A 21,483-nucleotide genomic window follows, 5' to 3' on the forward strand; every position below is an offset into this window, starting at 1 on the left:
CAAAAACTTACTCATTCATAGAAAAGTCGGAGATTTTTTTTAAAACGTTCTGCAATTTCAACGATTTTTATTACGCTTTTGGGTTGTTTTGTTTCGGGTCACATTGAATGGGTTGCTCTCTCTCGACCTCTATTATCATTACAATAATAACTTTTAATATTAATTTGTGCCGTTGTCGTTATTACTTTCCACAAAATATCTTCATAGGCATCTCGTTTTAGTTGGTGTAGCTCTTAGACTAGTAATTGTGGTATATAAACTTGGCTATTTCGTTTCATTCTCGGCTATAATCAGCTACATATTCGTTATATTCATTTTTTAATATATATATATTTTTTTTTTTGTTTTTTTTGGCAAGTTACGAAATTCAATGAGGCGCGCTTATAAATTTGCACTATACGTAAGACATATGCACTCCATATGCGGTATATATATATCATATATATAATATATATCCATATATATATATATCTATATATTTAAGCTATAACAAAGTTATACCGACTGATCATAATTCCATCTAATACGCAAACAACAACAAAACGTAGATACTAATATTACTTTCCCTCATTGGGATTTGTTAATCTGGATCTGATTTTCTGTTTTTCTCTATCTTTATATATATATATATTTTTATATAATTTTATGATTTATATTATATATTCATGGATTAAATTGTTTCATTTCCTCTATCGTAAGTGTTAACCATTTCGAGGCCTTGGCATTTACATTCGTTCTGTTTTAGGCAAATTACAAAAGTCTAGGCCACTAGTTGATAATGTTAATAGGCTTCCTGATCCTTGATCCTTCCTTCTTGCTACCTCTACTCCCTACTCTAGCTTCCCTAGCTCCTTCTAGGCTAGATCTCATCGTCACTGGTCTGGGTGCAGAGGACCTGCTCCTGCCACCAGTCATGGACCTCGTAGACCACATTAGCCTGATTGTTGAACGGCTGCTGCTTGCCACTGCCGCCGATCACCTGGCTCATCATCGCCGATGGGCTGCCCAGGACACCGTGGTGATGGTGATGATGCAGTGCATCGATGCCGATGCCGTGTCCATGCCCGTGACCATGTCCATGCCCGTGGACATGTCCATGATGGCCATGTCCGTGGAGAGCGGCTGCCGCGGCAGCTGCCGCGTTTATTGTCGGATAGTGGAACTGGCCAATCTCGCTGGCGAAGAAGCTGGCCGACTTGCTCGCCTCTCCTCCAGATCCGACTCCGGCTCCTCCTGCTCCTCCTACTCCTCCTCCTCCTCCTGCCATTCCGACGCCCGCCCCCCTCTGCTTCGCCAGCTGACCAAGCTGTCCGGCATGCGGGAGGGTCGTCATCGAGTTCTTCTTCCGCTGCTGACTACTGATGTGGAGCCGCTCCTTGTCGCTCAGCGTCGACCGCTGCTGGGGATCACTGGAGGTGGGGGCGAGGAACTTCCTGCCCGCCGAACTGCCCGTGGAGTCCGATCGGTTCAGGGCATAGCCCCGCTTCCCCATCGTCATCACATGCCGGGCAGCTGTCGCCGTGGCGGTTCCCCTCTCAGCCATCGTCGTCCCTGCCACTGCCACCGTAGTGGTGGTGCCACCAATTCCTATCCCTGTCAGTGGCTCCGAATGAGGCACCGCTGCACTGCTGCTGGCCTCCTTCTCCTCGTTCTCCGTGGAGCTGAAGGTCGGCGAGAAGGCGTCGCTGGTGGGCGGACAGGCGCCGGAAACGGCTCCACTGATCGTACTGATGGCCGACTTCTCCGCCGCCCCCAGCGGCGTCTTGTCCTCCTGGATATTCGGACGCATAACTGGCTGCTCGTTGGTGGCCCTCAGTCCGGCTATCAATGAGTTTTGTTGTTTCTAAAAAGAGAGAAGAGCTTAGCTTGGGAAGAGATTAGAAACTCGAATATCTTACGCTGGCATTTTGTGCCCGTATCTTCTTGAGGCAGCCCTCCAGCCACGTGCGAATGGTCATCTTGGCCACCTCCTCCTCCACCAGGTACTCGAACTCCTCCCGCGCCAGCAACTCCTCCAACTGGAGTGCCTTCCGTATGTCCACCGAACGATAGCTCAGCATACTAAAGGGGATTATAAGGATTATCAAATCAAGAAGATATAGAACTCCCTCACTTGATCACATCGTGGAAGGTAACATCCTCGCCATTGTGCAGCTTGTCCAGCTCATAGCACATGTACTTGAACAGGAGCCGGTCCTTTTGAGGATCACACTCCAGTCGTCCTTTGAGCAGACGCAGGATGAACTTGACCCGCCGTACGGGTATCACTCCCCTTTGATGGATGTCCACTATGTTCCAGGTATTCTGGAAATTTCGTATATCCGCATAGGATAATAAGGCGTCCTCTTCATTCGAATAGAAGAGGGAGAAGTTCTCCATGATAATAGCTATAGGAAGGATTAAAAATATATCTTATATAAGAGTAATATTTATGATATTTAAGTTTTAAAATACATTTATTGTCATTTAAATACAATAATAAAATTAACATTAAACAATAAAATGAAATGTCATTCTTGGTGGCTTGCATTTCTTGTTCTTTCCGATCCTTAGTGTAAAGAGTGTCCTTTTAGTGTCCTTTATAGTGTCCAATATCATTCAAATATATAATATTCATAAAATTTACATAACTCTCCATATAGAGCTATAAAAAATCATAAAATTCATTCATTCTTCCTCCCACAATGTGTTTCATCTGATTCTTCAACCAAAAATTATTCCATAATTCTTGAATATAAATCTAAAAAAAAATACTAGATCTCCTAGCTCTAATATTAATTAAATTAAATATAAATTAATTAACTTACCCACAAGTAAGTTGAGCACAATATACGTAATTATCACATAGAAAGTGCAGAAATATATGAGGCTGGCTGTGAAGTTGCCACAGTCCGTCTCCCAATAGTTGTCCCCCAGGGTGCAGTACGGCGGCTGCACCATACAGTCGTGCATGATCTTATTCCAATCCTCTCCGGTCACTATCCGGAAGAGCATCGCCACTCCGGTTACGGGTGATCCAAAGTTCGCCCTCCTCCCTATACCTTCGCCGTATTTGACAGTTCCTGGGGAAGAATCATATTACGGGGTAGCATTATTTTGGATTAAGGGAGGGAGTGGGAGGTGGCATAGGTATAGGGGGATACACAGAAAAAAATATACAAGACCAAATTAAAAACCGACATGTCTGGGGAGTAAGTTTATTCTAGTTTAGGGTTCGGATTTTAATATATATACGTTTTCAGCCTGAAATTATGCAAGGAATTATTTTATTTATTTTTATTAATTTTTTAATCCCCATTTTAATCTGAAAGGCAAGGCTATTTTTTCCAAAAAAAGATACAAATTGGAGAGATTGCTTTAATAAGAGATTTGAATATATTACTTTATAATTTTTACCTTCTACTCAATTAAATAAATTAATTAATAAATTCCAATTAAATAAAATCAAGTATTGTTCCAAGCTTAAGAATATTTAAAAAAAAATATATATAAAATGTGATAATTAAAAATTTGATCCAAGAATTTTAAAAGCAATATATGAAAATTTCATTTTAATTAATGGAGAAGCCATAGTAATTTTTTTAATCCCCTAAAAAATATATAAACCTATATATAAAATAATATTCCAATTAAATAAAATCAAGCATTGTTCCAAGCTTTAGAATATACAAAAAAATATATAAAATATGATAATTAAAAATTTTATTCAAGAATTTTAAAGGAAATATTTGAAAATTTAGATATAATTAATGGAGAAGCCATAATATTTTTTTTCCAACCTCTAAAAAATATTTAAACCTTAAACACATCGGACCCTTTTTTTGGCTCAATTTGAATCGTATTTTATTTTTTTTCTGTGTAGCTAAATGGCAAGGACTTGGAGAAGGAGGAGGCTCACCAAAGAGTATGGTCCCGGCCAGCGCATAGAAGAAGACTAGCAGAAACATGCCGAAAATAATGAAGAAGGACTTGCATACAGACACGCCCACGGTCAACATGAGCATCTTCAGTGTGGTGTGCTTGCCGGTGATGGTGAAGAAGCGCAGGATGACCACCATGAATCCAAAGAAGTAGGACAGATCGTTCTACATCCAAAATCAGATCAGATGTAGTGTGGTTATAATGATGATTGAGAGATACAACATCGAAGATGATGATTCAAGACTTACCCGCAGAATCGTCTGCAGAATTATCCAAATGACACCGGCAACGGTGACCAGTAGGTCATAGCGATTGCGCCTAGATTGCCAATAGCCGCGGGGTGTAAAGGCAATGTTCTTCATCACCACCTCAACCACAAAGACAAAGGTCAATACCGCACTGACGATCACCAGGCGTTCCGTATGCACCTCTCCCTTGATCCACTGCAGTTAAATAATTTTTTGATAATACAATTTTATGACTCCCTATCTCAGGCCTTCTAAGTTTTTCTAATCTCTAAACCACAAGCCACACTCTACATCACATCTATATATATATATTGATCTATATATCATATTCATTATAGGGTATAATATTCTTCGGTTATTATTCTTCATCACATAAATATCATGCATACTTTTCGGCTTCATCATAAAATAATATCAGAAATTCAAATATTAAATCAAATATTAAATTTCTTGCTATTTAATTTACATCTATATGTTTTATGATTCTTTGAATAGGAAATATGTACCTAAATGAGAGATTATTAAATACGAACTAAAGATTAAATCATATTCTCTACTTACATATAACATTAATATATTTTTTTTTATTTTTATTGTCGGGTGGTAAGATCTACCAGTTCTATTATCCCATATCCCTAGTTTTAAAAACTAAAATTATAATAAAAAAATTCAAAAAAAGAAAAACAAAAACTTGCCTTATATAAGAACATAATATCCAATTTCCCATTCAAGAATCTTCATCAATATCCATTTGATTTCTTGACTTTAATATCATAAATCATGCAATTCCTAAACTTTTTACACTTCATGCTTGTTTCAAAAATTAAATCACAATGAACAGTAAATAAACTAACTTAAGTCAGTCTTTGTTATAGCCCCAAATATACATATTATATAGATAGTATATCCAATAATCTAAGTACATGCCACATGCTATCAAATAAATACGCACCGTAATCGAGAGCAGCATACTGTTTATGAGAACCACCACGGCGATGACCCTCTTGAAGATGATGTGCTGGGTGATGTCGTAGGTGAAGGCCCTAATCTTCCGTCCGTCGGGTCGAGGGGGTAGGTGCAGCGGCTGGGCGATCTTCAGACGCTTCTTCAGATCGCACCATCGTCTCTGGTCGACGGTTAGCAGGGCAGTGCCCTTGTTCTCCGAATAGTTGGCAATAACCACGCCAACGAACAGGGTCAGGCCGATCATACATCCCAAGAAGATGTATATGTGGATGTAGACGGCGTGTACCTATCCGAGTGGGGGAAAAAGGGGGTTAACTCTTAAGACTACAATTTTGAATCTATAACACTTTTAGAGACAATTTTGTACAACTTTTTATCCGAAATATTTCAACTTTTCACTACAATTTTGTATCACTTTTAATAATTTATTTCACTACTATTGGGCGGTTATTTTTGTACTACTTGTGCCAAATATTTCCATCACTTTCACAATTTTTCAACTTTCACAATTTTTTACTAATCAATTTTGTATCAGATTTTTTGTTTTTTTTCCGATCCGTGTTGCTTGTACTACGAGTTGTCAACTAATGAATATATTTTTTGGAGGCGAACTACACCTCGAAAATGTCTCAAACTTCCAGATTCCACAGCCTACTTGTTTTTCAGAAAATTCACTTACCGGTCCCACTGCCTTGATGAGGACATCTCGGACATCCAGCCATCCCTTGAAGGACAATACCTCAAAAAGTGTCAGCATGGCATCTCCAATATTATCGAAATTGAAACGTCGCGGATTCGCCCACACCCGTGGCACCAACATCGCCGGATAGGACTCATCCGGACCCGGAGTTAACTTCATTTTGGTAACAAAGACGCGTCGCATAAAGACTCCCACGCAGTCCTCCCGCCGGGTGATGGTCGGATCGTTACAACGGGCCAGACGACCGCCATAAAGCTGAACTCCATAGCTGGCGAAGATGAACATCAGGAGGATGAGCAGGGTGGATACGAGGAGGATCTCCTTGAAGCCGCGACACAACTCGTACACCACCTTCCGCATGTGCGGCACCAGCGTGAAGATCCTCAGTGGTCTCACACAGCGCAGGATCATCAGTAGCTGGGCCGCCGAATTGGTTGGAATGTTGAGGGGCATCCAGCACAGAAACGAGGTGGACACCACATAGATGAACACGTCCAAGGCGGCAGCCACATCCTTGATGTAGGCCTTCGGTGTGAAGAACAGCCCGTCGGCCAGGATCTTGAGGGCCAGTTCCAGGCTCATGAAGATCACAAAGCCATACTCGGCGATCTGGAGTGTCGGATGGTCCATCACCCGGTAACTGGGCGTCTCGAACATCATCGAGATGCAGGACAGTGTCGTGGCGAAGATCATCACCCAGTCCAGGTACGTGACTAGGCCCAGGAAGTTACTGGAATGGAAAAGGGTCTTCAGAGGCTATCCAAGGTTAAGATGTCTCCAACTCACTGCAAGCTCTTGTACTGGACTTTTCGCTCCTTGCCGGTCAGAGGATCCTTCAGCCGAGCATCATAGCGGGCGTGGACGATCTTCTGGCAGATCTTACGGAAGCGACTCTCGCGCGGCACCAGAAACAGGGGCGTATCGAAGAAGGGATGATTCTCGCGCAGATCCTCCTCGCGCTGATTCCGACGCATCTCCGCCTGCTGGCGCTTGGCCTGGAGCAGCTTGATGTCCAGGTCATGGGGCCGTGCTCGTCCAGAATTAGCCCGCGGGGCAGCGGCAATGTCACCATTCTCCATGAGGTGCTCGTACGTCTGCTTCAGTTTGATGGAACCGGATCGGACGCTGCGGCGGATGGAGCGGGAGCCGAACCTGTGGATTGGTAGTGGACACACATCAAACGGGTCGCGCCGCCTCGATGGGGCAGAGCCCGGCTACTTACTTCTTTTGGTCGACGCGCCACGGCTTCGAGTGGGTGATGGTGCCCTGGGACTTGAGGCCGCCGCCGCCCTTTGTGCCCACCACCGGGAGCATGGCGGAGTCGCCCAGCATCAGTCTCTGGTTGTTGCTGTCACTGTAACAAGGATAACAAGGATTAGATCTTAGAGACCATGACCATGAACCCACTCCACTCACTTGATAATATGTGTGATGGCTAGCTTCCGAAGACTACTTCCCGCTGCCCGCACCTTGGCGGTCTTGTTCATGATCCTCACGGGCTTCTGCTTCCGGAAGACTACATTGGACTCCCAGCACTCGGACATCGGACGCTTACAGTTCTCCACCAGTGATGGGTCCTCCGTCTCCAGCTCAATAACGAAGTGCTTCATGAAACTCTCCCGCACCTTGGGCAGCATGAAGTCATTGGGGATGCGATGTAGGATGGTCATCTGGGGAGAGTCGGGGAACTTCTCGAAGATACGGAGGCGAAAGGGCAGAGTCTCCTTGATCTCGGCGCTCTGTTCCCGGAACTTGAGCTGCTTGAGCTTCTTGATGTCCTCGTCCAGCTCCAAGTTATCGAGGATGACCGCCACGAACAGACTGAGCACGATGAGGGTGACGAACAGATGGTAGAGTATAAAGTAAACGGCCACCAGGGGCGTCAGGGTCTTGCTGGTGCGGATCATCGTCTCGTCCATGACCTCCACCCAGGCCTCCTGGGTGAGGATCTGGAACATGCTCATGAACGCCTCCGGGAAGGACTCGAACTTGGTGAAGTCGCACAGGAAGCAGAAGAGCTGCATCGAGATGCTCGAGCTGATGATCAGCAGGCACATGGTGAAGATGATCAGTGATCCGAGTTTCTTGCCCGGCCCGAAGATCTTGTAGACGAATCCCTCCAGCATCGGCGACGCCTTGATCAGTCGGACCACTCTCAGCACCTGGAAGTAGGTCAGCCCGGAGGGATAGAACATCGGGACAATGTGTAGCGTCGTTCCGGCCGCCAGGAGCAGCTCAAACTTGTGAATGGAGTGCTTGTAGTAGCCCCTCCAGCCCAGACAGTAGATCTTGAAGAGCGTCTCCAGGTCCAGCAGGCAGGTGAAGACCAGTTCGATGTAGTAGTACCTCTCGTAGAAGACATCCCTCGGCCGGCCATCGTGCTTGAAGGTCATCGTGGCCGTCACAATCCCATTGGCCAGGATCACGCTCATCACGAGCATCCGGAAGTAGGGCGATCGCAGGATGGCATGGCACGTCTCCGGCGCCAGTCCACCATGCTTATTATCATCGATGGTGACCAGACGCCATCCGGAATCATTACCGCTGAGTATCTGGGAGGCAGCCGTCTTCTGGATATGGCCCCGGGCACCCCACATCTGCTGGAACTGGACACGGATCTCGTTGAAGGTCTCCGTGATCACCGCAATGAAAACGTTCTTCACCAGCCACGCCAGGAAGAAGATCATCGTGCTGAAGTAGAAGGCGGCTCGCCACGCCGGAAGCGAGTCAATGGCCCGGTACATGATGAAGACCCAGCCCTCTTGAGAGGCTGCCTGGTAGACCGTGAAGATGCTGGTGGCGATGTCCTCGAAGCCATTGAAGCCAATCACATAGCTGCTGAGGAAGTCCATCTTCATACAGCGCATTCCCGGCGAGCACTGATATCCCGAGTCCGGGTCCATGGAGCAGAATGTGTCCGGAATGGCCAGGGAGTTGATGGTCAGAAAGCTGGAAAGTAAGTTTAAGGATCATCTAGGAGTGTCCTTTTTCCAGGATATCCTACTTACGGCATATCATTCTCATCGTATTTCGTGTTGTTCATCACACAGTGATTCTTCAGTTCTCCGAAGAACTGAACTCCCAGAAGACCGTACAGGGACATGAAGAACAGGAAGAACAAGGTCACATTGTAGATTTGCTGACTCGATCGCCTAAGGAATCAGAGTATTAGTTTTAATCCTTGATGGACAAGGACTAAGGATACCCACTTGAAGATCTGATTGATCCGACTCTTTGGCATACTGAACTTAAGGAAGACCCGAAGGAAGCGAATCATAATCAGAGGACGAGGCGCCCTCATAATGGACAAGTACGAGAACCTAAAAGGATCATTCTTTAGGAGATTACTCTTTGGGGAACCACTATACCTACTTGGGAACTATCTCCAGCACTTCGAAGATCTGCAGGATGATGGAGATCCACAGAAAACTGACCATGGAAGCATCAAATTGGCACCAGTGATCCTTCAGGTAAGGCACCTCGCCCTATGGATAGACATAAGAGGATGGATCTGGCTCCTGGTAATGGCTTATAGTCTCTACTCACATGCAAGACACCACGGATATGCATCTTGGCTATCATCTCCGCCGTAAAGAGCAGCGTGACCGCCGTATCCGAGACAAAGGTGATGAACTGAAGCGACGGATACCGCTCGAAGGTCTTGGGCGTGTTCAGGGAGACGGAGGTCAGCGAGACGAGGGCACAGAGTCGCATCAGCCGGCGCACCCACAGCTTGTTCACCCACTCGATGTCGGCGCTCTCGTTCAGCGACTCCTCCGGCCCGTAATCCGCGAGGAAGGGCTCACCGCCCTTGAGGCTCTGCTTCCGGCCCAGCATGATCTTGTTCCCGATTCCGGTGGCGATGCCCAGGCCGATGGGTGGAACGCCCGTGATGGCCGCTGATCCGACGGTGCTACTAATGCCACCACATATCCCCATCCCGGCAGCAGCTGCCCCGCCCCCCATGCCACCCATTCCGCCCAGACCGCCGATGCCGCCCAAGAGGTTCAGGCCACCACCACCACCCCCGCCCATGGCTGAGGCGCCCATCCCGATTCCGACACCGATGCCGCCGCCAGCTCCGCCACCGCCGTTATTGTGTCCGGATGAGGCTGCCGCCGCCGTGCCAGCGGAGGAACCGCCGCCGGCCAGCGACTGCTGTTGCAGGGCGGACTGCATCCCGAAGGCTACGCTGCTGCCGCCGCCGCTGCCACTGCCGGAGTTCACAATGGTCGTGGGACTGTTGAGCGCACTGGCCGCATCCTGATGGCGTCCGACCACGCCCAGTCCGTTGCCAGGACTGCTGCCCGGCGATGGATTAAAGTTGAACTGGCTGCCGCGGTGCTGATGCTGGTGGGGATGCGTGTACGGGGGATGGGGATGCGAGTGTCCGCCGTAGCCTCCGCCTCCGCCTCCGTGGGTATGATGGCTATGGGGATGATGGTGGTGCTGTCCGTGGCCGTGGGCGTGAACGTGATGGTGGGGGGCGTGATGATGCTGGTGGTGATGTGGCTGCTGCTGCTGCTGCTGCTGGTGGTGGTGCTGCTGCTGCTGGGGGGTCAGGCTGTTGCCGCTGGAGGAACTGGTGCTAGCCGTGGCGGGCGTGTTGATGCCGCTTGGGGTATGGGGATGGGAGTGATGATGGTATTGATGCTGGTGGTGACTTCCAGTAGTAGTACTACCAGTGACAGTTGACTGTCCAGTTGTTCCTCCTGCTGTAGTTGTTGCTGCTCCTCCTCCTCCTCCTGCTCCTGCTCCTGCTCCTGCTGCTGTTCCTGCTACTCCTCCTGATCCTCCTGTTCCGCCTGCTAGTGTTACCGCTCCTGTTCCTCCACCTCCACCTCCTCCTCCGCCTCCTGCTCGTTTGTTTCTAGCAGCTGCACCCAAGCGGCGTATCTGAAGACGGTCAATCATTCAAGCTGCGCATCCTGGCCCAGGATCAAGCGGTAGTTTATTGTCTCTACAAGAAAATATATTACATTTTATTAGTATAAATTTAAGCAACAATTTCACAATAATTGGCAAGGACTTGATGCCCTCTCCTCTCCTTCGGAAAACACCTCATTCCGAACAGGAACTGGCGGCAATTAAGGCGAAGTCCTGTGTCAATATTTACATTCGAACAGCTGCCAAGGTGGGCTTACCCATTCATACATTTGCGAGTATATACTCAAGACACTGAGAGAAATAATATAAATAAACTAAATCCAATAATATCTAAGGATACGACTTCCAAGACTCTAGTAGATATATTTTTTTCTTTATTTTCAAGTCCCGAATCCCATCCATCACAAGTGTCGCCCTCGAATTTTTTGTGGCCGTGTGGCCAGAAGGACGGAAAGGACATGGCAGGAGGTGGGTGACTGATTTGCAACCCCCGAGTCTCACTGTATACCCTAGTATACCCTACCATACCCTGTCCACCACTCTCATTACCAAATGTACGATGCGTAAGGACTCTAACTATTATCCTTAACGTTTTTGTTTTCCTTTGTCTTGAGTTCATTTTTTTTCCAGGATTTTTTTTCTCTTGGACTTACTTCTTGGTGGTTGGCAGGACGGGGTGGTGGATTCTAGGGGTTATGTTCGAGGAGGTCCTTGGTGGTGCTATCGGTGGTGGAGGAGGAGACCGAAATTCGCGCTATTTCTATCACAGTTGCCACATTTAACAAACAAAAAAATTATAACTCTCAGGCCCACAATTATTATTTCAATTTTGGTTTTTTATTCTTGGCCAGAAGCACGCGCCGAGGACTTTTCGCTTCGGAGATTACGGACGCGGACTTGGCAATGGACGCGGACTCTCTCCAGGCAGTCAGTCAGTCAGGCAGTGCCTCGGTCAGCCAACTAACCTGACAGTTCCACGGACTGTCAATCCGCCATATCATGCCCGTCGTCACAGGATGTGACGGAATTCCACCCCCCAATTGTGGCATATAGAGAAGGTCCTGGACATGCGCAGGACTACGGGTCGATGATGGCAGTACTTTGGACGAAGTGGCAACTCTAAGCATGGAGTGGCCAGTCCCCAAAAATAGTTAACCGAGGAGGCCGAACCGAACCAACCGACTGAAGATTCGCCAAGAAATGGGTGCCACGGCCTCCTGTAAGAAAACCACCGGCAGTGGCTATCCGGAGCACGATGATCCGGCCTACCGGAAGTGCCAGGAACTTAAAGTGAGTGGTTATAGCCAGAGATATAGCCAGGATATTGGCCATTTTATATAACCGATTTTGGGTAGATGGAGCGATGGATTCAGATGCACTACCAGATCAAACAGCGGGAACAGGCACTGGCCATTGCCCAGCACCGGGAGCTCTTCTACTGGCTGAGTGGCTTCTACTTGAGTGCCGTTTATGGATGTGCCAGCTACTACCAGAGGGTCAAGCGGGTCTCCGCCCTGGCTCCGCTCCTGCCACTCACCTTCGTGGTGGGCTACTACACGGACTGGGCCTACGGCAGTAAGCTGCATCGGATCCAAGGTGGGTTATAGAGGTAGTTCCTTAAGGAATAGGAGTCTTATGAGAGGAAGGTTGAAGGGATCTACAGTAATATTTTGAGTTTTAATCTATGTTTTGAACTGATATAACAGATATAGATAGATAGAGGGGTATATAGATAGAGATGTATAGATAGAGAGATACTTATATAGATAGATAGATAGATGGATAGTTAGATAGTTATATAGATAGAGATATAGACAGATAGATGGATAGATGGATAGATGGATAGATGGATAGATAGATAGAGAGACAGATAGATAGATAGATAGATAGTTATATTGGTAGAAAGATAGAGAGATAGATAAATAGGTATATAGTCAGATAGTTAGATAGTTATATAGATAGATAGATGGATAGATAGATAGGTAGATTTTTATCTTTTATAGATAGATAGATAGATAGATAGATAGATAGATAGATAGAGAGATAGTTATATAGATACTTTTAAAGTCAAGCCCAAAACAGAAGTTTGTCTCAATTTCCAGCTATTTCATGTTCAGAAACCCCCTTTTAAACTCCCAGATATAGTTAAAAATACATCAAACCCACCCCTTAAACCCATTTTAATAAATTAATTTTTCTAATTATTCCCCAGCGGAGGCCAATATGATAATGGAACACGAACAGGAGCTGCTCCACTGGCCCGGAGGACTGCCCACCGTGGCTGGCATCGATGAGGCGCGAGTTGAAGTCGAAATGGAGAAGAAAATGCATCCGCACCACATGTAGAAGCTATATATCTTTTGAATACTTTACAGGCTAGGGGTTTCACCATCAAATACATCATCCATCACCAAATGCCATCACTTTCCAATAATCTGGAATAGCTTTAAATCAGATTTTTACTTATTAGAATATTAATTGCAAGATAATAACTCATAATCCCATTAATCTCCTAACTCCTGATGGCTCAACTACCACACTATACTATATAGTTATATTTTTAAAATCACTTCTTCCTCTATAACTCCAGCTTAAATTTTTGCAGCAATTTTTTGAGACAATACTCCTTATATTGGATAGTTAATATATATATATTATATAATGTATTATATACATAAACTCGATACAAATTGTAGTCTAGATGGTCTAATAAATGTTCTGCTCCCAAGCTCAGAAGCCCAGATTCTCGTCCAGGAGTCCGTCTTCGATTATGTCCCGAGAGTCCTTCTTGTAATGGCGCTCACAGAACTCGGCCATCCGGGCACACGCCTCCTCGATCATTAGTCCTGGCACTGTCAGGACGATCCTTACATAGCCAGGATACTCGAAACAACTACCTGGAAGACAGAAGACACTCTGCTCATTCACCAGCTCCTGGACAAAGTGGGTGTCGTCCTTGAACTCCGGGAATCGCTCGATGCTCACTCCGATCATCATGTACATGGCTCCATTGGGCATTACGGGGTTCAGGCCTTGGACCTGTTTCAGCATTTTGTAGGCCAGCGAGGCATTGGACTAAAATGGGAGGTCTTGAGAGGTGATCCTGATCGAAGGACGAAAAACAAAACTCACATGCAGCACATCAATCACTCCATCGAAGTAGGACTGTGGGGTCTTGGTCAGGATCTCGGGCAGGGCACCCTGGATGATGGTATTGGATCCTAGGATCCGGCCACACATGTTCTTCAGACCACGAACTGCTTCTCCCAGCCGCTGCTTGCGATCGTGGATTATGATCCAACCCATTCGCCAGCCGGGCACCAGGAAGCGCTTCGTGAGTCCTCCGCAGGACAGGACAGGAACCTCGGTGGTCAGGCTGCTGACAGCCAAGTGCTTGGAGCCAGGGAACACAAAGTGCTCATAGATCTGCGAGGGATAGGAGGATAAATACATTTCTTTTAATTTTTGGGGAAAGTCTGGGGACTCACCTCGTCGGCTATGATGGGCAGATAGTGGCGCTCGCAGATGGCGATGAGCTGCCGGAGGTGCTTCTCATCGAAGACACTGCCGCAGGGATTGCTCGGATTGTTGATCAGCAGGGCGGCCGTGTTCTCATCGATGAGGCTCTCCAGCTGGACGAGATCGGCGCGCCACTGCTGGTCCGGAAGGAGGTCATAGTAGCGCACCTCAATATCCAATCCCTCGGCCAATGTGTGATACAAACAGAATCCCGGTCGTGGAATAAGCACATTCTGGCCACGATCTGCCAGGGCCAGGATGCAGTACTCCAGAGCCGAGGAGCAGCCACTGCAGAGGACCACCTCGTCGCTCTGGATCTCGCCATCCGGACGCTGGTGGGCACTGTACTTGGCCACCGCCTGGCGGGCCGCCTCATGCCCCTGGGTATGGGCATAGCCATTGAACTTGCCACACTCCAGGGAGTGGAGGACCGCCTTCATGGTCTCATCGGCGGCCTTTAGATTGCCAAAGGTAGTGGGATCACCTGGAAAATAGAATCATATATATTAATTATTTTATTTATTCTGAAAATAAAAATCAGGTGACACCCAGAATCTGAATCCCAGAGACTGCATCGGGTCAATGGCTAACCCGTTTGTTTCCGCCTAACTAGCGACCGATTCCCGCCACGGCGACTCAGATTCAGATATCAGAATTGGAATATTTTTCTGGTTCGGAGACCCTCCTCCGAGCTACCCCCCCTACAGGTGGAACAGGTGGAACTACATTTTATGCAAATACCCTTTCCAGACCGCGCGTGCCTTGCTACAAAAATAATACGACATTACTAAAAAAAAAACAAAAAAAAAAAATACATAAGAACAACTTACAAATTTTATATCTCAGGTATATCGTATATTTTAAATCTTAATAAAAAAGAAAGAAAAAAGTGGAATATTTAAGAGTAAATATAAAATTTCCTAAAACAAAATCTTTCACGCGGGAATTTAATAAAAAAAATAAAAAGAGAAAATCATCCGATCTCTGATTGGTTAATTTTTGTGGGTGTGTACTGGCTAGAGATATATAGTATAGCTATAGTATATATATTAAATTAAATGCATCTCTTTGGGCATCATTAATGAATTAATTTTTAATACAAGACTAAACTAGTTTAATCAACTTGCCAATGAGATGGCCAAAAACAAAAGACAAAAAAAAATATATAAAAATATTCAAATTAGTTCGCAAAACTTGTGGTAACTCGACATACGTCAGAGTTGTTTTTGCCGATCTTGTATCTGATGGGTTTTAATATCTTTTTATATAATTTTATATCAAAATCAGAAGCAGGTTCCCTTAAACTAGATAGTTTGCACTTCACTGATGGCCAGAATATGGCGAAATTGTATTTTTAGGCTAATTTGTGGCAAAGCTATTAGTTTTTGAATCAAATTACATAAGTTTTTAGGTTAGTAAGATTTTTTGTTAATTATTTATCAGACCTTTTTATTAAACTTTCTTAAATATTTACTTTTTAAATAAGATATTGCAGGAAACCTCAGGGTTCTAAAATGAAATTCTTCGAATTTCTTTTGAAGTTTAGAGAGTATTAAATTTTAAAGTCGTTTTAAATTATAATATTAGTAAAAAAAAGTATAGATTATTGAAAAAACCATTTAACTTTTTAATTTTTCTATAAAACATCACAAACCTTCTTTCTAATGTTCTAAATGTAATCAGTTTTTTAAACTCTAAAATTTGTACTTTTAAGCTTAAAATTAATCAACAAACTACTTTTTTAAATAAATTTACTTAATTATAAACTTATTTTCATAATAATATCTTCAATTTGGAGTCTTGTTACTTAAATAATTGAGTTTGAAAAACATATTAAACTTTAGTCAACGCTTTTATCGATATTTCTTATCGATATTCTAACCTAACTTTTTATAATTTGAATGAAAACTTTATTTTCAGCCGTTAATAATTTAAATTATTTAGTTTGGATAATATAATACGTTTTTAAAAGTGTATTAAAACATTCAATAAAATAAATAAATGATTTATTTTGTTTTAGAATGAATATTTAAATAAAAATAAAGACGATAAGGTTTAAAAGTGTCTTTTAAAAATTTAAAGATGTTTTTAATTTCAAAAGATTGGCTTTAATGAAGAAAAAAAATTGTCAGGGAAGAATAGAGACTGTATATTTTAATATAATTTAACTAATTTCATTTTTTTTAACAAGGAAAGTAAAAGAATTAAAAGTATTAATAGACCTGAATATGAAGATCCTTAAAAGGCATAGCTTTCGTAAACTCTATTGCTCTATATTTTATTATATTATTATGTTAATAAAATTCCTAAAAAAACATATCTTCTTCCTCATATATAACACCCAATTTCACTTACCAATGGACAAAGGAATCATGGGCTTTTCCGGGTTGGGCTTGATCTTCAGAGCCTCGACAATGTTCCGGATGCGATTGTGAGTGTTGAGGGCCAGTTTGGAGGACTTGACGTGCCATCCAGAACGTCGTCCTTTACCGCTAACCAGGCCATTGCCATTGGGTAGTAGCTCCTTGGAGCGAAGGTCCTGCGACTGGAGCTGCAGCTCGGCCAGTGCCTCCTCGACGGCATCACAATTGGGCGTATGGGCGGACGGAGAGTCCGGGGAATCGCTGGGACTCCGGCTCGGGCAGCTAACCCGGCTGGGGTTGCTCTGGAATCGCTTGAACTGGCTCTCGTTGGCCACACTGCTGGGCATTATCACCAGGCAGGAATTCAATTAAAAACCGAACGAAAAAAAATTTACAAAAAAAAAGGACTTTTGTTTCCAGGACTTAGTCGGGCTGTTTCGTAATCCTTGCTGAGTTTGAGAAATTCCTCAAATAAATGTAAAGTTTGTATCCTGTTTATCGTTCCAGACGAGCATTAGTATGATCTGATTCTATCATTTACAGTTAAGATAAACCTTATAATCTGATATTCCCTTAAAAAATCGGGATTTTTGGATATTGGTTAGATTGGACTTTCTTTTAGTCGATTGCGAATTCTGAACTAAACTGATCTACTTCGGCGATCTCTTGGGGCTTTTATCTCCTCGCGACTGGCGGTTGGCGGCTGGCGGCTTCGCTCCAACGCCGCTATATGGGTCTTATGTATAAACATATATCCATATATATTACCCCGATTATATAGCATTCGGGTTAACACACACACCACACTCTGAAAACCTCCGGCTAGCACGCGCCTGACTTTGGATCTTCGGAGCCGGAGCCGGAGCCGAGAGGGCTAAACTTCGATTAAAAAAAAAAAAAAAATAACAAAATAATATAAATATATATAAGAAAAAGAACAACAACTATGTCTGATTTGAATACTCGCCGTCTCGAAATTATATTCATATATTTTGCTCGGCCCACCTCGGAACCAGATTTTTTTTTCATTTCAGTCACTTCAATTTGAAATAAACAACAACAGTCGTCGGTCGCATCGCCGAGCTACATTATATTATTCAAAATGCGCCAAAGTTGTCTATAATGTCTATAATGTCTTGGTCGAAATCGAGAGCCCAACCAACCAAAGCCATTATTGCATATCGGATAGTCGGGGGAACGATAGGGTTACCCATAGATACTATATATTCCCTATAATTCCTGGAAAGAAAGCACGTGGCTCTGGAATCGTTTCATTAAACATTTCCACTCAACAAAATACAAATGATTTAAGGAAATTAAAATAATATTATAATAAATATTACAATTAATATTTTATTTATATTAAAAACGATCTATAATTCGAATAAAACAGACATTAACGGACAGACGGACAAACGGACATTGAACTCTAGAACTAAACTTGATCCAAAATTTTATTTATATATTAAATTATATTTATATATACTTATATTGAATATTTTATTTATATAAAAAAAGGATCTATAATCTATAAAAAAATATACAGACACTAACGGACAGACGGACAAACGGACATTGAACTCTAGAACTAAACTTGATCCAAAATTTTTATGATTCCTTTATTATTTATATTTTAAGAACTTTATACTCCTTCTATATACTCCCTTTTTCTTAATAATTCATATTCTATATAAAAATAAATTTAATATTAATAAGAAAACCCCTAGAACTATCACTGTATCTGTTATGGTTGAATAATCATTCCGCATTCCATACAAAAAATATGAAAATGTTAATTGAAAAAAATCTCTTTTTTTTTTTGTCACCTACTTGTAGTCATATAAGTTTCACTTATTGAGAAAATATTTTCACTTAATTTAATTCTTATCACGAATACTAGGTTAACAGTTAGCACAACCGGGAAATCCTCCTCTCTACTTTGCAAACAATAGAATTGAAGATCTTAAAAATTAATTCCTCACCGTCTGGTCTGTACTTAAAAGGGTTTAATATTAAATTAAATCAAGTGATTCATTTCTATTTAATGTGGAATTTTAAAAGTACATTTTTCCGTCATGCCTTCTGTTATATAAATGAGTGTATCATTTGTTTTATTTAAATTTTTTATCAAAATTGAATCTTAAGCGATTTCTGTGTAAATATTTTACTAATTCCATTACAAGCGAGATAAACCAATTATTTACGATCTATTCTAGCCCCCCTTCAGGTATTAAAAAATTTAAAAAAAATATATATGTTTTTGAATCAATATTGGACATCTGGAGAAATCGGAATGCAGTGAGATAATTTATTTCATTGATGTAATCGAACTAATTATCATATCCGAATATGCATGAGAATTATTAATACTATATATCGTATATAGACTATATAGATCAACTATAGTTAACAACGTAATTCCAATCCAAAACCGGAGAGCTTTTTATCCCGGTTATACTAGATCTGATTCCAGGACAGGAATCGCTTGTTTTCTCCAACTACGTCGCAAATATGAACTCAGACTTTGTTTTAATTGAATATTCAGACACTTGCATCAAATGACGACTATTATATAAATAGATATAATCCCAAGAGGATTAAAAAACGAATACAAATTTAAATAGACGTCAGTTTTTTAATGGAACACCTGGATTTTGGAATTGGATTTTAAAGGAAGCTTCAAGCTTTCTTTTATTTTTTAAAATTAGGATTAATACTAATGATCTATAAAGTATTTTAGCAACTAATTAACTAACTTAAATTTTCATTGATATTGTTTTGGATTTTAATATTTATTTGATATTTAAATATTCCCGCCCCGGTATTGCTTACTCACCACAGCAGCTGTTCCTTATATAATTTTAAATATATTAGGCTTTCAAATAAATATTCTGACTTATAGAAGAGACATCTCCAAGTCTATAAAGTCTATAAATTTTAAGCATCAATATCATTTCCAGTCTTTATCTTATAACTCCTTCGGCATCCATTTTATAGAAAATTAAAGCTCCAATCTAGAATGTGAATATCTTGAAAATAAACCCTCTATAATAACAATAATATTTTTGGTTTACTTGATATTGTTTTTGCTGAGACTGGCATTACATTTTGTAATAAACAAAAATATGTTTTTCGCGCTAGCCTTGCCATTGCATCACAACAACCATTATAATAACAGATCCGAGCCAGGTTAGTTAGTCACTTGGTCGGTTGGTCGGTCGGTCGGTCTGTCGGTTACTCGATCAGTTCGATCGAGCCTCCTGTTTACCTTGCTCCGAGCTGGTTTTCTTGAACTTCTTTTTTTTGTGTTATTTTTGTTTACTGCCCAGTTACCGCGATTATTTTTACGCCTATCCATATGGGCTGATTATCACCCGATTCCCGATTCAAAAAACAAGAAACTCCCAACATGTTACGTAATTTGTTTTAAATTTAAGACAAGAGCTGTCAAATAATCTTGGAATCTTGAAAAGTACAGAAGTATATTAAGCTATATTGGATATATAATATATTCATTTCCACAAATCCCTTCAAAACCATACATTTTAATCCTTGTCATAGATTTAATTTTATAAAACAATGTTTTTTACCCAAAAGTATTATCTTTATTGACAGATTAACAAAAAGTTCAACTGTTTAGTTATCTGGCAGGGAGCGAATGATATCAGAATCTCCGGGATCGGTGATGGACATGGTGCACACACGGAAGTATTTACCGCAGGCAGTGCCCAGCTCGATGTTGGTGCCGCTGTAGTGCTGGACCTCAGTCTTGGCCAACATGGCGTAGTACTCGATCTCAGACTTCCTAAAATGGACCAAAACAATAAAGAGTATAAGTAACTGTTGGTGGCTCATGGTTATCAACTATAAGAAAGTTGATTTTGTCTTCAGAAAGAGTCTCTAGTAATAAAAAAGATTCGTCATCTTGATCGGAATAGAAATGATCATCATTTACAGAGGAGAGTGTGGGCAAAGTAGTCCCTGATTTAGGAGGATGCCTTCGCCCTCACTCTCCTTAACACGTGGTAGTTGTTTATTTTATATTTTTTTCTTACCACAAGCACCAAAAATTGGCAGTCATCCGCTGTTAGTGGAACCATGTGGAGTCGAAGCAAAGCGATCCGATTCTGATTTACATAATCCGCAGACTAAAACAACTCTTTTTTTTTTTGTCCAAACTTAGGACGGAATCATACTTCTCAGTCAGCATAAAGCAAGACTCCATATGGTTCCAGCAACGACGAAAACTCCGGTGCAATTACTCAAATTACTCAGAAGCACGCGGATCTCACCTCAGGGCGGGAGTGTTACTGGCGATGAGCACCAGCTTGGCCTTTCCCTGGCGCAGGGTCTTGAGGGTCTGCTTGTAGCCCAGGCAGTACTTGCCGGACTTCATCACCAAAGCCAGACGAGCATTGGTGCTCTCCAAAGCCTTTTTCTAAAAACACACAAAAAACAAACACAATTGTCAGCATGGTTCTTGGAAAACGCGTTAAATTTTAGGTACCTGTTTCTTGACGGCAACCATTTTGCTGATTTATGAATAGACGACCAAGGCACCCTGCAAGAATATGTAAATAATTCTATATCAGTACACTATTTTACTGGGATGGCTGAAAAACACACCCACCTTTGACGGCTGACACGGGAGAAAAGGCAGAACGAGCCGAAAACCGGAAGCACGTTCGTAAATGTAGGCAGGGTTGCACCGAGTTATCGATATTAGTAGTGCAGTATTTTTTAGTGTTGGTAATACTATCGGTGTTAACACTGTTTAGTATTGTAAGCAACGCATTAAAATTGTGCCTAAAATTGTTTTTATATTATACAATTTAAAGGTAATTTTATTGTATTTAGGAAAAATAGTTTTATAATCGTT

General features: G+C 42.5%; 4 protein-coding genes across 10 annotated transcripts; 1 reads left to right on the plus strand and 3 right to left on the minus strand.

The window, feature by feature from the left end:
• Nucleotides 1-39: 39 nt before the first annotated feature.
• Nucleotides 40-11,751, minus strand: LOC6505214 (sodium leak channel non-selective protein). Of its 6 annotated transcripts, none has more exons than XM_032451939.2 (16): nt 11,376-11,732; nt 9,382-10,795; nt 9,208-9,320; nt 9,045-9,155; nt 8,844-8,987; nt 7,252-8,784; nt 7,058-7,189; nt 6,622-6,960; nt 5,815-6,565; nt 5,122-5,421; nt 4,170-4,364; nt 3,899-4,085; nt 2,808-3,062; nt 2,114-2,387; nt 1,899-2,061; nt 40-1,843 (listed from the first exon to the last, which is right to left on the minus strand). In XM_032451939.2, exons 2-16 carry the CDS (start codon nt 10,747-10,749, stop codon nt 860-862), a joined length of 6,849 nt encoding a protein of 2,282 aa, XP_032307830.1. In that variant the 5' UTR covers nt 10,750-10,795; nt 11,376-11,732; the 3' UTR covers nt 40-859. The 6 variants fall into 6 exon arrangements, 5 of the variants coding, with proteins under 5 accessions (XP_032307830.1, XP_001965559.1, XP_032307832.1 ...); XM_001965523.4 differs by having other exon boundaries at nt 6,622-6,987; XM_032451941.2 differs by lacking the exons at nt 40-1,843; nt 1,899-2,061; nt 2,114-2,387 and adding an exon at nt 2,438-2,740 and having other exon boundaries at nt 6,622-6,987; nt 11,376-11,729.
• An 89-nt stretch (nt 11,752-11,840) lies between these two features.
• Nucleotides 11,841-13,451, plus strand: LOC6505051 (plasminogen receptor (KT)). The gene is made up of 3 exons (XM_001965522.4): nt 11,841-12,012; nt 12,078-12,318; nt 12,935-13,451. Exons 1-3 carry the CDS (start codon nt 11,923-11,925, stop codon nt 13,066-13,068), a joined length of 465 nt encoding a protein of 154 aa, XP_001965558.1. The 5' UTR covers nt 11,841-11,922; the 3' UTR covers nt 13,069-13,451.
• LOC6505213 (tyrosine aminotransferase) lies at nt 13,355-17,337 on the minus strand. The gene is made up of 4 exons (XM_001965521.4): nt 16,597-17,337; nt 14,211-14,725; nt 13,855-14,148; nt 13,355-13,797 (listed from the first exon to the last, which is right to left on the minus strand). The coding sequence occupies exons 1-4, from the start codon at nt 16,949-16,951 to the stop codon at nt 13,453-13,455; spliced, it is 1,509 nt and encodes a 502-aa protein (XP_001965557.1). The 5' UTR covers nt 16,952-17,337; the 3' UTR covers nt 13,355-13,452.
• Nucleotides 17,338-20,186: 2,849 nt separating this feature from the next.
• On the minus strand, nt 20,187-21,356 carry LOC6505212 (60S ribosomal protein L30). Of its 2 annotated transcripts, XM_001965520.4 has the most exons (4): nt 21,235-21,356; nt 21,112-21,165; nt 20,897-21,042; nt 20,187-20,409 (listed from the first exon to the last, which is right to left on the minus strand). In XM_001965520.4, the coding sequence occupies exons 2-4, from the start codon at nt 21,130-21,132 to the stop codon at nt 20,241-20,243; spliced, it is 336 nt and encodes a 111-aa protein (XP_001965556.1). In that variant the 5' UTR covers nt 21,133-21,165; nt 21,235-21,356; the 3' UTR covers nt 20,187-20,240. The 2 variants fall into 2 exon arrangements, with proteins under 2 accessions (XP_001965556.1, XP_014760320.1); XM_014904834.3 differs by lacking the exons at nt 21,112-21,165; nt 21,235-21,356 and having other exon boundaries at nt 20,660-21,044.
• Nucleotides 21,357-21,483: the final 127 nt, after the last annotated feature.

The sequence above is a fragment of the Drosophila ananassae genome, chromosome XR, assembly GCF_017639315.1.
Source record: "Drosophila ananassae strain 14024-0371.13 chromosome XR, ASM1763931v2, whole genome shotgun sequence".
NCBI classification, from domain to species: Eukaryota; Metazoa; Arthropoda; class Insecta; order Diptera; family Drosophilidae; genus Drosophila; species Drosophila ananassae.

Excerpts from the sequence above, each read along its gene's own strand:
- LOC6505051 (XM_001965522.4), top strand. The coding sequence starts at position 11,923 with ATGGGTGCCACGGCCTCCTGTAAGAAAACCACCGGCAGTGGCTATCCG. Across the intron at positions 12,013-12,077 it reads GGAAGTGCCAGGAACTTAAA|ATGGAGCGATGGATTCAGAT; the intron begins GTGAGTGGTTAT and ends GATTTTGGGTAG. Across the intron at positions 12,319-12,934 it reads TAAGCTGCATCGGATCCAAG|CGGAGGCCAATATGATAATG; the intron begins GTGGGTTATAGA and ends ATTATTCCCCAG.
- LOC6505214 (XM_001965523.4), bottom strand. The coding sequence starts at position 10,749 with ATGATTGACCGTCTTCAGATACGCCGCTTGGGTGCAGCTGCTAGAAAC. Across the intron at positions 9,321-9,381 it reads ATATCCGTGGTGTCTTGCAT|GGCGAGGTGCCTTACCTGAA; the intron begins GTGAGTAGAGAC and ends GTCTATCCATAG. Across the intron at positions 4,086-4,169 it reads TTCTGCAGACGATTCTGCGG|AACGATCTGTCCTACTTCTT; the intron begins GTAAGTCTTGAA and ends TTTTGGATGTAG.
- LOC6505212 (XM_001965520.4), bottom strand. The coding sequence starts at position 21,132 with ATGGTTGCCGTCAAGAAACAG. Across the intron at positions 21,043-21,111 it reads TGGTTGCCGTCAAGAAACAG|AAAAAGGCTTTGGAGAGCAC; the intron begins GTACCTAAAATT and ends GTGTGTTTTTAG. Across the intron at positions 20,410-20,896 it reads AGTAACACTCCCGCCCTGAG|GAAGTCTGAGATCGAGTACT; the intron begins GTGAGATCCGCG and ends GGTCCATTTTAG.
- LOC6505213 (XM_001965521.4), bottom strand. The coding sequence starts at position 16,951 with ATGCCCAGCAGTGTGGCCAACGAGAGCCAGTTCAAGCGATTCCAGAGC. Across the intron at positions 14,149-14,210 it reads TGCCCATCATAGCCGACGAG|ATCTATGAGCACTTTGTGTT; the intron begins GTGAGTCCCCAG and ends TATCCCTCGCAG. Across the intron at positions 13,798-13,854 it reads GAGTGATTGATGTGCTGCAT|TCCAATGCCTCGCTGGCCTA; the intron begins GTGAGTTTTGTT and ends CTCCCATTTTAG.